Here is a 14247-nt window from a genome sequence, read left to right on the forward strand (position 1 = left end):
TTCCTCTGACAGCTCTTCCCTCTTCCAGGTTCTACCTCGGCGGACCCACGAGTGTGCGGGGCTTCAGCATGCACAGCGTCGGGCCACAGAGCGAAGGTCTGTCCTTCCCCAGAATACACCACGTTGAAAAAAACCGAAGCTACATTTACATCTCATTTTTGAACCATGTATTTGTTTAAATTACCAAAATAATAGATACTCATGTTTCACCAGCGGAACTGACACCTAACATCCGTCACCGAGCGGGCTCGGAAAGGTATTTATTTGTTGAGGAAATGATAGACGATGAGAAAGTATAGCTAAGCGGAACATACACAAGAGTGCCCTGTGAGCCCATCACCTCAGGCTGTGAGCGTTGTGTGATTTTAAACACACGTGTCCACATACACGTGTTGTTTTCTTACACGCTGTGTTCTTACCTGTTTCTCCCACACCCCCCTCAATAACAGTATATGAAACGATGTTTATAGGAATAAGTACTTTATCATTTTTTTATGGCTGCTTATTTTATCTCATTGACAAACTACAATTTTTTTAAGGAGTGTACTTTATTTAAAAATTTAAAAAATGCACATAGTAAAAGTAAACAATAAGCATGCATTTTCATAAAAAGACTTAGAGGAAATACAGCTAAACAGCAGTCATGGTTTTATCTGGGTGATGGGACTGATGAATGATTTTTAGTAAGTTTTTTAAAGTGTGTTTCTGCACTTTGCAAATTTTTCACACGTTTACATTAAGCTTATTTGTTTACTGAGATATAGTCAGTTTATAATATTAAATAAGTTTCACTTGTGCAGCGTAGTGATTCATAAAATGTCGACTCTATACCCTGTGTAATGGGCTTTATTTTTGAGAGTAGTTGTAGGTTTAATGGAAAACTTGGGCACCAAGTGCAGAGCTCACCGTACATGCCCGTAGGATCCTTTATCACTAGTCCTGTGTTAGTGTGGGACGGTTGTCACAACCCATGAGCCAGCAGTGATGTGCTGCTGCGGCTGCTAAATCGCTCAGTCGTGTCCCACTCTGTGCGACCCCGTGGACTGTAGCCCACCAGGCTCCTCTGTCCACGGGATTCTCCAGACAAGAATACTGGAGCGGGTTGCCATTTCCTTCTCCAGGTACTGACATGTTACTACCAACTAAGCTGCATGGTTCCCGCGGGCATCCCCCGCCTGTGCTGTGAAGTGTCCGGGTTTTGACAGATGGGTGACGGCATGCGTCCATCCAGCGTTCACCCCCGAACGTTCGCTGGGCTCCACCTGTTCGTTCCTCCCTCCCTGCCTCCTCCTCTGCTCCTGACGGCCTCTGACCTTCACTACTTCCCTGGTTTTGCCTTTTCCAGAATGTCGTATGGTTGGAGTCATAGAGTGCATGTGCTTTTCAGACTGGCTTTTTTGACGAAACAGTACGCATTTCAGGTTCCTCGGTATCTTTTTTTTCTTCTTTTGGTCAATGTGTTTATCAAATTTTTGTTTATATGTGTGTGTGTGTCTAAGGAGCTGTGTGTGTGTGTGTGTGTGTGTGTGTGTGTGTGTATCTTAATTGGAGTATAGCTGATTTATAGTATTGCATTAGTTTCGGATGTCCACTACAGTGATTCAGTCCTCTGTGTCTTTTCGTAGCTTGATGCTCATATTTTTTTATCACCAAATGCTCCCCCCACTGCACGGCTGTTCCACAGGGTGTTTTATCCGTTCACCTGTTGAAGGACATCTTGCTTGCAGGACATCCAACTTTTTTCAGTTACGAGTAAAGCTGATAGAGATACCTGTGTGCAGCTTTTTTTATCTGGACATAAGATTTTTCAGCTCGTTTGGGTAAAAAGGAGTGCAATTGCTGGATTGTATGGTAAAATTATGTTTAGCTTTGTAAGAAAATGCCAGACTGTCCTCCAAAATAGCGATACCATTTTGTATTCCCACCAGCAATGACTCAGAAAGATAAAAGCCTTATTGTTTTTAATGGCTGCATATTTCACGTTCTTGGCATACTGTGACCTTTCTAAATCAAATCCCAAGTGTTAGACATTTAGACTGTTTCCTTTTTTTCTTATTTTAAATAACTATATGTCAGTGAATAACCTTGCTCAATCTTTGTGTTTATCTATAAGCTTTACTATATAATATAAAGTTCTAGGTTGTAATTGCCAGATCAATGGATTTTGAGTATCCTCAAGGGTTTATATTGTGCTCAATCATAGTCTGTTTAGCAGAGTGTGAGCATTCCTGTTTCGGGAACTGTCTCCAGTCCTTGACATTTTATTAGAGAATTGCCATGTGTTACGAAAAACATCGTTTAGATAGGACACATGTTATTACATTATAAAATAGTCTATCCTGATTTTCTTAACTTTTTTTAAACATCTTTGTTGTTCCTATTTTATATTATTAAAAATAATGATCATCCACGGCATAAATTTTTGTATAAAATATAAATTATTTCTTTTCATTTGCTGTTAGGATGCTTTTATTAGTCTGTCCTTTTCTCTTGGAAAAGTAACAGTTTCTTTTTTCATTGTAGCAAGTATTATTTAGTGACTAGATAAAAGTTTTGGAGTCTTCCATTTGCCTGAAAATTAAAACACAGTGATGTTTTATTTAATTACCTGTTAAAAGGCCATTGGTAAGATTCTGTGAGCAAGGGTGTAAATCGCCGTAACTTTTCATGAAAGCAGTTTGACAATACTTATCAACAGCCTAAAACATATATATATATATATAAATATACATATATATATATATATATTAATATACATACAAGAACTAGAAGTGAATGGCAACCCGCTCCAGTATTCTTGCCTGGAAAATCCCATGGACAGAGTATCCAGGCTGGCTACAGTCTGTAGGGGTCGCAGGGTCGGACACGACTGAGTGACTAGCACACACGGATAACAGCACTGAAAACTGGAAACCCAGATGCCCGCCAGCTGCAGGACAGGTGGCTAAACGGTGTGTCCTCACACTGAAACCTGGAGCCCAGATGCCCGCCAGCTGCAGGACAGCCAGCTAAACGGTGTGTCTTCACACTGTGGTTTATGATATAGCAGCGAGGATGAGCAAGTTAGAGCCACTGATGGGGTGGCCTGAACAAACTTAAGAAACATACGCCTCCCCCCAAAAGAGTCAGCCCCAGCAGGTGCATGCTCTGTGACTGTCTGTGCAAAGTGTGGCGGCCCGGTAAAGGGCTCCGTGCTGTCGGGCGACAGGCGATGGTTGCCCTTGGTGTGGGTGGTGATTTGAAGGGGGCACAGGGCCTCCCCAGGGCACTGCGTGTGTCTGTCTCTTGGTCTGGTTGCTCACTGTATCGTGTGTTCTGGGCCTGGAAATTCACTGCATTGTACACTTAGGATGTGTGTGCTTTTTGTGTGTATATTATACTTCAAGATGGTTTAAAACCGTGTGCATGTGCAGGAAAGCCCATCACAGGTTAACGTCCACTCTCAAGAAGTTCAGCACCAACAGGACGGTAGTCAAGGGGTAGGTCTTTACATTGGGCTTCCCTGGTGGCTTAGTTGGTAAAGAATCAGCTTCCAGTTTGGGAGACTGCCTGCAGGAGGGCAGGCAGGTTCCATCTGTGCCCCAGAAGATACCCTGGAGCAGGAAATGGCGGTCCACTCCAGTATCCTTGCTTGGGAAATCTCATGGACAGAGGAGCCTGGTGGGCTACAGACTATGGGGTCAAAGACGCAGACGTGACTTAGCGACCAAACCACAGGTCATTGCGTTATGGTCCATATATGTGGTTATTCAGGCATCAAAATCACATTTTCAAAGAATAAGAAGTATTAGAAGAAGTGCTTATAGTACAGTAAGTGAAAAGCAAATCAAGACTGAAAGATATGTGTATATATATACTTACATTTTATTTTCTTATTTAATATTTCATTGTAATTCATTGAAAGGAAGGACACTGGGATGTTAGCTGGTTTTCTCTTAATGGTAGAAATTAAAGGAGAATTTCCTTTTTTATACTCCCATGATGAGAATAAAAGAGGTTATTTAAGGAAGGAGAGGAACACTTGCTGGGAAATGAAAAGCAGGCCCGGTTGATCTCCGGCTCTCGGTCCGTTGTTTCCTCTAGAACTTCAGTATTGACAGGGGTGAGGAGATGCTGGAGTCTCTTAAGTGAATAAGCAGTTCATCCCTTGAGGTTAATCTTGGAGACAACCTGTAGTCTTCTTTGTCATGTCGGGTCATTTTGTATTAAAGGAGACTGAGGCACTTTACAAATGGTATTTAGTAACAAAGTATAAACAGTTCAGAGGGTTTTGTTTTAATGTTGTGGCTATTTGTAGTTGAAATAGTAGGGACATTTGTAGAAGTAATTTGTATTATTATGCATTATGTAAACAAACAAACAAAACCCCAAGTGGTCATGAACCTTGGAGAACGAGCCTCTTCTGTGAAGACGTTGAGCTGGGACGGTGTCCTTGTGCAGCGGGGAGCAGGCCCTCCGTACCTTTGGGTCAATAGCTAGTCTGACCATTTCCAGAAACTGCGGAGACATTTTCTGCATTTTGTCTTTCTGTAGTGCCGTCTTGAAATTTCTGCAGAATAATGCATTTCATTTGCCAAGCAACAATGATCTGGTCATCTGCAGTTGTGGAGAAAGCGATTTCCATTAGTTCGCTTGTTTTATTCTAAGCATTTCACAGATACGATCAATTACTGGTTTCATTCTTTCTTAAATGATGTATTAGCTTTTTTTTTTTTTTTTTTTCAGTTAAAGCAAATTATAAAACAAACCAAGAGAATAAGAAACATTGTTTAAAAGGAGGCCGACAGCCTCAGCGGTTAGAAGAGCAGTTGCTCGTCGGCCGGGCATGGAGTGTGTCCTGATCACAGCACACCCCTCGCTCTTGTTCGTGGTGGGCCGTCGGGGTGGTCTTGAACCTGTGACCTCGTTTTGATCCGCGCTCCTTCCTTGCCTAGGTGACTACCTGGGCGGGGAAGCCTACTGGGCCGGCGGGCTGCACCTGTACACCCCGTTACCCTTCCGGCCCGGCCAGGGCGGCTTTGGCGAGCTCTTCAGGACACACTTCTTCCTCAACGCAGGGAACCTCTGCAACCTCAACTACGGTAAGACTTGGACTCCTTAGTGGCCAGTCGGCACAGCTGACCTTATGTTTCAAAGTACAGGACGCGAGCAGGGATCTGTCTCCTTTAGACTGCTGTGCTCAGTTGCTCAGCCGTGTCTGACCCCATGGACTGTGGCCCGCCAGTCTCCTCTGTCCAGGGGATTTCCAGGCAAGAACACTGGAGTGGGTTGCCGCTTCCTTCTCCAGGGGATCTTCCCGACCCAGGGATTGAACCTTCGTCCCTTGTGTCTCCTGCATTGGCAAGCGGGTTCTTTACTCCTAAGCCACCTGGGAAGCGCCTGGTTTAGATTATATCATCTTTAAATGTACCAACTATGCCCTGGAGGAGAAAATGGTAACCCATTCCAGTATTCTTGCTGGGAAAATTCCATAGACTGAGGAGCCTCGTGGGCTACCATCCGTAGGGGCGTGAAGAGCTGGGCACGACTGAGCGTGCACGCACATGCTCGCCTTCGATGCCCACATCATCTGATACAACGCCCAGAGTAAAGCGGTTGGTCAGATGACTGAAACATACGTGAAGAACGATCTGGTGCTCTCTTGCCAAAAAAAAAAAAGTTTATTTAGCAAACATTTCTTAAGCAGCAGCTCTGTGCCGGTCATTAAGGCTACAGAGCCAGTCTCTTCCTCTTGGAGCTCAGGGCTGGGTGAGGGGCACAGACGTATCCAGCAGCAGGGGCGTGGGAGGTGTCTAGAAACCAAGGCTTGGAGTCAAGCTTCCTGGGTGCTCAGGGGATGGGGAAAATGCCATCCTAGGCAAAGGGACCAGAACGCACCGGGCCCAGAGAATGGAGAGGCCTGCGTCCTGGGGCGGCGAGGCAGTGTGGTCCCCAACCCTGTCTTGAGTTTGGACCTAGTGTCACTTTCGTGCGTTCTCCTCGAAGAGCTCGACCTGGCTCTCACGATGATCGGAGGCCACACAGAGAGTGAGAGCTAGGGCTGTCTGCAGACAGCGAGTGGGGGGCCGCATGCGGTTGGTCACGCCCCCCTCCCCTATCTTTTCAGGGGAGGGCCCCAAAGCCCACATCCGGAAGCTGGCCGAGTGCATCCGCTGGTCCTACGGGGCAGGCATCGTCCTCAGGCTGGGCAACATCGCGCGCCTGGAGCTCAACTACTGCGTCCCCATGGGCGTGCAGCGCGGGGACAGGTAGGTGCGGGGGTCCTCTCGAGAGGACGTGGCACTCTCCCATCACCGTACTTTGTTTGAACCTGCTTCATCACTGGCATCACCAACTCAATGGACAGGAGTCTGAGCAAACTCTAGAAGATCGTGAAGGACAGGGAAGCCTGGTGTGCTGCAGTCCATGGGGCCACAAAGAGTCAGACACGACTTAGCAACTCAGCAGCAGCAATCACTTCACCAACAGCCTTTAAGATTCAAGACTTCAGGAGAAATTGAATAGTTGGCAAAGGAGTGAAAATCCAGGGACTTTTCTCCACGGGGTTTTTCTTTCCATCTGGTTTGGAGGACAGGCTGTGGGGTATCCTCATCCCCTGACCTCACGCTATTTGCACTTGTTGCCGAGCAGCAGGAACCTTCCGGGCAGGCTGGCTGGAGGCGGTGGCCGGCGCTGCTGGCCTGTGCTGAGGGGGATGAGGTGTTGCCGTGGGGCCTTTGCAGGCCGGGAGCCCGAAAGGCTGGGGTGGACGCAGCTCTGCACCCTCCAGAGCCTTCTTTGGGCAGCAGAGGAACCGGCTATCTGGCATTTTTCCAGCTGTCATGGATTTGTGCTGAAGAAGAAATTAATTCTGTTTCTTGAAGTGTTTGGTGCGCATTTTAGAAAGTTCAAGAAGCCCAGAGATATCATCATGCTGCTAAGTCACTTCAGTCATGTCCGACTCTGTCTGACCCCATAGACAGCAGCCCACCAGGCTCCCCCGTCCCTGGGATTCTCCAGGCAAGAACACTGGAGTGGGTTGCCATTTCCTTCTCCAATGCACGAAAGTGAAAAGGGAAAGGGAAGTCGCTCAGTCGTGTCCGACCCTTTGCGACCCCATGGACTGCAGCCTACCAGGCTCCTCCATCCATGGGATTTTCCAGGCAAGAGTACTGGAGTGGGGTGCCATTGCCTTCTCCAGCGACATCATCATGTTAGTATGTAATACCACGGACTGGCGGCTTAGAGAGCAGACGTGGATCCCTCACTGTCTGGGGGCTGGGAAGGCTGGGATCAGGATGCTGGCAGGTTCGGTTCGTGGCCCAGGGCGCCCTTGCTAGTTGGCGGGTGGCACCTTCTCTCTGTGTCCTCACCTGGGGACAGAGCAAGGTCTCTGGTGTCTCTCCTCACGGGGACACTGAGCCCAGCAAGGACCCCGTCCTGGCTGAGCTCCCTCGTCTGTGGTGACTGGGTCACCTCCCCAGGTCCTGTCACGTGGGCTTAGGGTTTGGGCCTCAGCTTGTGCGGATGGGGAGGCCACGTGTTTCTGTTAACCTCTGAGTATCTTCACACGCACGCAGTTCAGAGTCTTCGACGGCTGTGTGTTTTTCTCCTTGGCGTTCGTCTGTGGTCCGCCGTGATGCTGAGCCATCGTCTCCCAGGCGTCCGGCACCGAGCTGTGGTCTGCGATGCTGGAGGGGGTCCCTTGCCACCTCCGCTCCCTCCTCTTTTCGCCCAGCACAGGGGCTGGCGGTGTTCTGGGAGGGGCTGTGTCGGGGGGTGTCAGTGTTCTGGTTTCGCCCAGCGCAGGGGGGTGGTGGTGTTCTGGGAGGGGCTGTGTCGGGGGCCTTCGGACAAGGCTGTGTTCTTAGGCGCGGGTCAGCATCCATCAGCCGAGTCCCCTGTGGCTGTCGGCCCAGTGCAGTCTGCCCTGCCCGTCTCACTGGAAGGCTGGCTCGGGCCGGGGCCACCAAGCCGCCCGTGGTGTCGGAGCCCTTCCTCCCTGCACCCTCGCGGGTCTGTGGCTCTGACCATGGTCAGCGCCCCTCCACACCTTGCCTGTTCTCGGCACGGAGCAGAGCTGAGGAGGGTCTGGGTGCTCAGGCTGGGTGTGCTCTGGAGCGCAGCTCAGCTGCCGTGTGGCCCAGGGTGAGTGGCGTAACCTTTCCGGGCCTGTTTTCACGTCTAGACAGTGGTGCTAGTGGTAGTGACCGCTCTGCCAGTTTAGGGGCTGATTGAGTGAGCACCGTGCACGTGCAGAGCCGTGTCTGGTGTGGTGTCAGCAGGGCTGGTTGCTCCTCACATTGCTGCTATGACCGGTGCAGTCGCCCTGGCCAGCTGCTCCCTTGGGAAGCACAGCGGGTTCCCCTGCTCTCTCCCCGTCTGCAGGGTGCCCGGGGCTGCTGCCTGGCTCACTGTGATGGAGACACGTAATAGCGATGGGTGACGTGTCCTGATTTCAGGGAGAGTGCAGCGTGGGCGATCAGGCACTTTGCCCAGGGCCGGGCTTGTCTGCTAGGTGACGTCTTAGCTGCCGGCCACAGGTGTGGCCCCAGGCTCCCTGGCGTAATACCCAGGTGCTCACTGATCCCTTGCAGGGAGCGGCCAAGGTGCAGTGCTGTCCCTGCACCCGCCCTGGGATGGAGTCACAGAGAGCCATCCGAGCCGGCACTTCTCAAGCCGTAATGGGCCTGGGTGCGCAGGACAATGGTGTGTACGTCCGTCAGGTGTGCCAGGGGGCGCCAGCCCGCTGAGTCCAGAGTGCGCGCCATTCCCTCTGCCTCCGAAGCCAGCAGAGGAGCCCAGCACCCCGCCGCCCGCTCAGAGACCCCCGCGGTGAGGCTGTGCCACCCCCCGCCCCGCGGGCAAAAGCGTGCAAAGATGAGAACCGTCTCTGTCTCCTCATTCACACTTTGACTCGCTACCAGCTTCTCTGTCTCAGAGAGTACCCAGGCTGTCTCCATGACGATTGTTTGGTGGAGATTAGTCCCGATCATACAAGGAAAGAGGTCACAGATGCTCCTTGTTACCGGGGAGCCTGGACGCGCGGGTGGGGTTTCCGCTGTAGCTCTGCTGTTTCACCGTGACTGTCAGCCGCGGAGGAGTGGCCACGGCCCCGCGACTGGCTGCGCTGCGGGTGGGCTGCAGGCCCAGCCCCTGCCTGTCCCTGGCTGTGTGACTGGGCCCGCCCCACTGGCTCTGGGGAGGCTTCCCATCCTTCCGACTGGAAGTGTGGTTGCAGCATCCTCGGAGGCCACTGGGTGTCGCTGTGCTCCCAGAATCGAGGCTCTGGGGAAGCCCGGCTGGGTCCACGTGCCTCGCAGACTCCGCAGGGAGCCGGCGTGTTCCCCTCTCCCCTCTGTTCCCTCTCTTCAGGTTAAGTTTGAAAAATGTAGTTCAGATATTAATGTCAGCTGTGAGTTCCGGCAGGAGGGAGCAGGCCGTGCACGGGACATTTAGACCAGGACACAAGGCCGCGCCGCCCCCTGAGCCGCGGTGGGTCCGTCTTAGGGTCGTGGTGGTTGCAGCGCTTGCTGTCGTGCACGGTGTCCCTGTGCAGGGGGCTGTCTTCACTCAGCGCATGGCTCCGTCTGAAGTCTTCTCATCAGAACTGGAAGTTGTTTGATCTTTATTTCTGAAATCAGGCAGCTGGCAGGATGGGGAATTGTGTGTGTGCAGAACATCCGTAGAAACTGCCCCCGACACCCCCGAGTTAATGCAGTCACTCTGTAATTAGGGTCTCAGACCTTTACAGAAATGGAGACCGTTGTGAAATGCTTGGTGCGTTTTGTACCGGAGGTGACACAGGACACCATTGCCTCTGAGCTCTGATGCGACCACTCTGTGCCCTGCTGACGGAGGTCCCTGGAGACCCGCTGGGGACTCAGGCGGCTCTGCCTGGGAGGGCAGCGTGTGGTCAGTGACGGAGGAGGACAGGAAGCGGGTCACGGCGGCTGCTGAGGGTGTGAGAGGGCCTCCTGGAGGGGGTGATACCTGACCGGAAACTTCTGGAAGGACAGCTGGAGCCAGGGGGCAGATGCAGGAGATGCCTGCGGGCACCAACTTGCACCCCTTCTGCAGGGGGAGAAGCGAGGCGTGGGGTGGCCCTTGATGTTGGGCAGGGACTAAGTTCCGGGCACTCTCGTCCTCTCCCGTCTCCTCTGGCCTTTTCCCCTCGGGCACACACCAGGGTCTCTGAGTTCTGGCCCTCGTCAGCCTGCCTCCCGCTGAGTTGCCCGTGCCAGATTCAGGCCCGGGGACTGCACGGGGAGGATGGGAGCGTGATGCTGGGGGACCCTGCACGGCCGGAGACCGTGCCAGCGGGAGGGGGCGACTGAAGACACAGGGGATTTCTGAGGCGCCTCCTGAGTTACAGGCTTACAAGTTACAGGAGACACAGACTAGGATGACGGGTGATTGGTGAGGCTGTCTGCACGCTCCTGGCATCAGCGACACCGTTCTGGGTATGTGTAGCGAGTATCTTTCCTGTGACACGTTTATACGGTCTCTGAACATAAACATGCGCTTGTAAAGTTGTTTAATCTGTTTATATAGTTCAAGTAAACGAGCCTTTATTGGAATGCCTGCTTGTTTCTGAACCATGTAAACCTAGGACTTGACTTATTTTTATCTTGTAGCCTATTTTCAGACATTTTCCTAAATAGCGAATGTAGGCATTGGTCCCCCTTTTATGGACCCGAAAATATAAAAGGTAAAGACACGTTGTTTGGATCTCAGCGGAATTCAGCTGTGCACACACAGTCGCGGTCCTGATTGTGGGTCTTTGCCATTTAAGGACAGCGGTGAGGTTTACTCAGGGTCACGTTGGGGCCGGACTGTGGCCGCCCCTTCCGGTCAGGTGACTTCTGCTGACGCCGTCAGTCAGTGAGCACCCTTGACCCTGCAGGCGGTCAGTGGCAACAGCAGTGATTCTCTGTGTTGAGTCTCTTCATTGATCAGGTTATTTTGCCCCCTGCTCACTCAGGCTGGAAGCCGCTATCTGTCTGCTCTCCTGCGTCTGAAGTTCTAGGGGCGGGGAGGGCAAGGCACAGGTGTCGTGGCAGTGTGCCATCAGCTCTGCTCTGAATGAGGGGCTGCTCTTGTCCAGTTTTTCTGGAAACTGTCAGAGCTTGCAGAAACACGCCGTGCTCCACAAACACATCGTCAACTGCCGGTTGGGATTTGGAACTCTGCTTTCGCTGGAATCTTCTGCTTCCTGGTGTTGTGACCCCAGGACCTTACAGCCCTGGTCCTGCCTCTGAGCCTGGCCAGCAGGTGGGCAGTGCGGGAGACCACCTTCCGTGCCGGGGGCCGGTTCTTGGCCTGGTGGGCACTGACATCGCTGGGGGGTCCCAGGAACGCACCTCGGCCGGTGATTCTCAGCCTGTGTGTGGCCAGGGCAGGGGCCAGGCCGTCATGGACATGGCCAGGCCCTCGGGCACGCGTGCATCTGGGTGCGGAGCTCGGCTCCCAGGACCCTGCCGTGAGCACAGCCGCCTCCTTGCTGCTCGGCCTGCTTGCCCATCTGAACTTGGGCCCAGGGGCCTGTCAGCTGGTGATCAACAGTGCAAAGAAGGGAACCTGCGAAAGTTTCGGTGGGTGGCAGATGCTGCAACCCATGTGACCTCCTGTGTCTTTCCTGCGAGAGGAGCAAAGAGGTGGTCGGGACAAACCCTGCGGGGCTGTGGGTTCTGCTGTTGCCAGACCCTGGGACTCCTCTGGTTTTACCCTCCCGGCTCCCTCCCCGACCTCCCTGGGACATCCTGGTAGCCTTAGAAACAAACAAAGCTTCCCCCCACCACCTCCACCGCCCCCACCAGAGTTTTGTTGTTGGTGATTGTTTTGCTCCGAGGTCCTCTTGTTGTCTCCAGTTGGGTCAGGACTGGGGAAACAGGAGTAGAGGAGGAAGCAGGGAGGGGGGTTTGTGTCTCCTGTTTCGTTCCCTCATCCATCCTCCAAAGGCAGAGGAGGGAGCAGCCAGGGCCAGCGGGTGAGGCCGAGCAGCCAGGAGGGCCCAGGCCTCCTGAGAGGCAGGGCTGTGGGCCTTGTGTTTGAGCCGTGCACGTCTCTGGATCTGACAGCAGCGGGGCGAGCAGGTCAGACCCGAGCGTTGACTTCCTGTCTTAAGAGAAAGCACTTTGTTTTCCAGGATCTGTGACGGCGTCCAGTTTGGAGCTGGGATCAGGTTCCTGTAGTGGATGTGGCGCGTCCCCCAGCCCCCCAGCAGCGGCTCCAGGACCCGGGCAGCACTGACGTTCTCGGGGCCACTCTCTCTCTCTCCAGACAGACACGCTTCACGGATCCTTCGACTGCAGTCCTTGTGGGAAACCATGTCAATAAATTTTCAAATACAGATCCTCGGCCACGTCGTGGATGGGAGTTCCTCTCCGAGGCTGCGCATGCCGCTTCCTCTGAGGTCAGGTGGCTTTGTGCGTGTTCCTTCGTGCGTGCCGCCGGGTGAGGGGCCGGTCAGGCGTCTCCTGATTCCCCTTTCATCCCGGACTCTTCGGGTCTCAGTGCTCAGTTGCCACAGATTAGGTGGAATCAGCAATGGGATGGCTGTTAGCAAACTGTAAAACGGCATTAGAAAGCGTTAATAGTATCCTCATCCCTGGGCTTCCCTGGTGACTGGCTCCGTGGTGAAGAGTCTGCCTCCAGTGCAGGAGATGCCCGTTCAACCCCTGGGTCAGGAAGATCCCCTGGAGAAGGGCATGGCAACCCACTCCAGTATTCTTGCCTGGAGAGTCCCATGGACAGAGGAGCCTGGCGGGCTGCAGTCCATAGGGTCTCAGAGTCAGACAGGACTGAGTGACTAACAACTCTCATTATCATCATTACTATTATATTTTTTGGTGGATTGACTGAAATAGTCCGTCTGGGCTGTTTCTCAAAGCTACTGTGAGCCCCGCCTCAAATCCTCCTGACTGCAATGGGCATTCTCCATGAACCGATCCGCAGAGCCTGCCGCTGGGGGGCGTGCGTGTTCTGACTCGATGCCGGCTGAGAAGGGCCTGTGCGGGGCTGCAGGCTCAGGGCCATGTCAGCCAGTGTGAGAGCTCTGCGAGGATGAACCAGCCTGACGTCAGGGAGGCAGGGAGGGAGGGTGTGTTCTCAGGAGGGAGGCGCGGCTGCCTCGTTATTAAAGGCGTGTGAATCCGCTTCTGTGCTGCCCTAACAAAGCACCGCGGACCTAGAGGCTCAGCGCGACACAGAGCTGTCCCCTTGCAGTCCATATGCCAGGAGTCCAAAATGGGTCTTGCTGGCCTGAAACCAGGGTGTCCGCAGGGCCGCGTGCCTGCTGGAGGTTCTAGGGGAGGGGCGGTTTCCTGACCTTTCCCAGCTTCCTGAGGCGCCCACGATCCCTAGCTTATGGCCTCTTCCTGTGTCTTCCAAGCCCGCAGCTCAGGCTTCCGTCTCCCTCTGACTCTTTGCCTTGTCTCTGGGCCCCTGTGACTGCTGGGCCCACCAGACACTCCAGGCTGGCCTGATGTTACCATCAGATGGTCAGCAGCCTCAGTTCTACCACAATCTAATAATGCCCCAGCCACACTGAGTCAGATACCCACAGGTTCCAGGAGTTAGAACGTGGGCATCTTTGGGGAACCTTTATCCTGCCTAACACACCTAGTATCTATCTCTCAATATTTTAGGGTAGACTTAATTAGCCACATGAGAAGAAAGTTTTAACAATTTAAACCTCCTCTGAATACTTCTAAAAGTGGTGCCCTGTAAAAATGTCCAGGGGTGCAGGTGGTGCCCCAGAGGGCCTTAGCCAGAGAGTTTCCTATCGGATATCCCTCCCCACCCCCATGACCCCGATGGGGCTCAGTGCCCCTCAGCTTCATCCTCCTGTTACCTAGTTAATATCCCCACCAAGGCCACCCAAGTCCAGGGACCCACCTGCGCTAGGCCTCCGAGGTGTTTGTCCCCCTCACTGCCCACGTGAACTATGGAGATTTTGCAGAGGATATTTAAGGAGAAAATTTTACCTCTCTTAATAGTTGGGAACCTAGGAGAACATACTTTTTTCCCCCTGAGTTGCTTTATTGTTTCCAGTTTCACGTTGATACACTTGGCAAAATAAGAAACCCACAGTATAGCTCTGTTGTGTTCAGGCTACAAATTAGGAACAGTAAAAATCCAGGTAGCCCAGACTCTCAGACTCCGTGACCTTTGTGAATTCATCTTCTACTCTGGTGGAAAATCCAAAGAGAAGTCACTTTTGAAATGGTGCATCTTTAGTCACGCAGGGCTGGGTCACCTCGGGCT

General features: G+C 52.6%; 1 protein-coding gene across 1 annotated transcript in view; it reads left to right on the top strand.

Annotated features, from left to right (window-relative positions):
- The window catches only part of SAMM50 (SAMM50 sorting and assembly machinery component), a 31201-nt gene extending 18863 nt beyond the window's left edge, over positions 1–12338 (top strand). Inside the window, exons 12-15 of the mRNA XM_052640086.1 lie at positions 29–96; positions 4935–5081; positions 6107–6248; positions 12128–12338. Coding sequence (XP_052496046.1) covers positions 29–96; positions 4935–5081; positions 6107–6248; positions 12128–12173 — 403 coding nt within the window. The 3' untranslated portion in view covers positions 12174–12338. The remainder of the gene's footprint in view (positions 1–28; positions 97–4934; positions 5082–6106; positions 6249–12127) is intronic.
- Positions 12339–14247: the final 1909 nt, after the last annotated feature.

This window comes from Budorcas taxicolor, chromosome 5 (genome assembly GCF_023091745.1).
Source record: "Budorcas taxicolor isolate Tak-1 chromosome 5, Takin1.1, whole genome shotgun sequence".
NCBI classification, from domain to species: Eukaryota; Metazoa; Chordata; class Mammalia; order Artiodactyla; family Bovidae; genus Budorcas; species Budorcas taxicolor.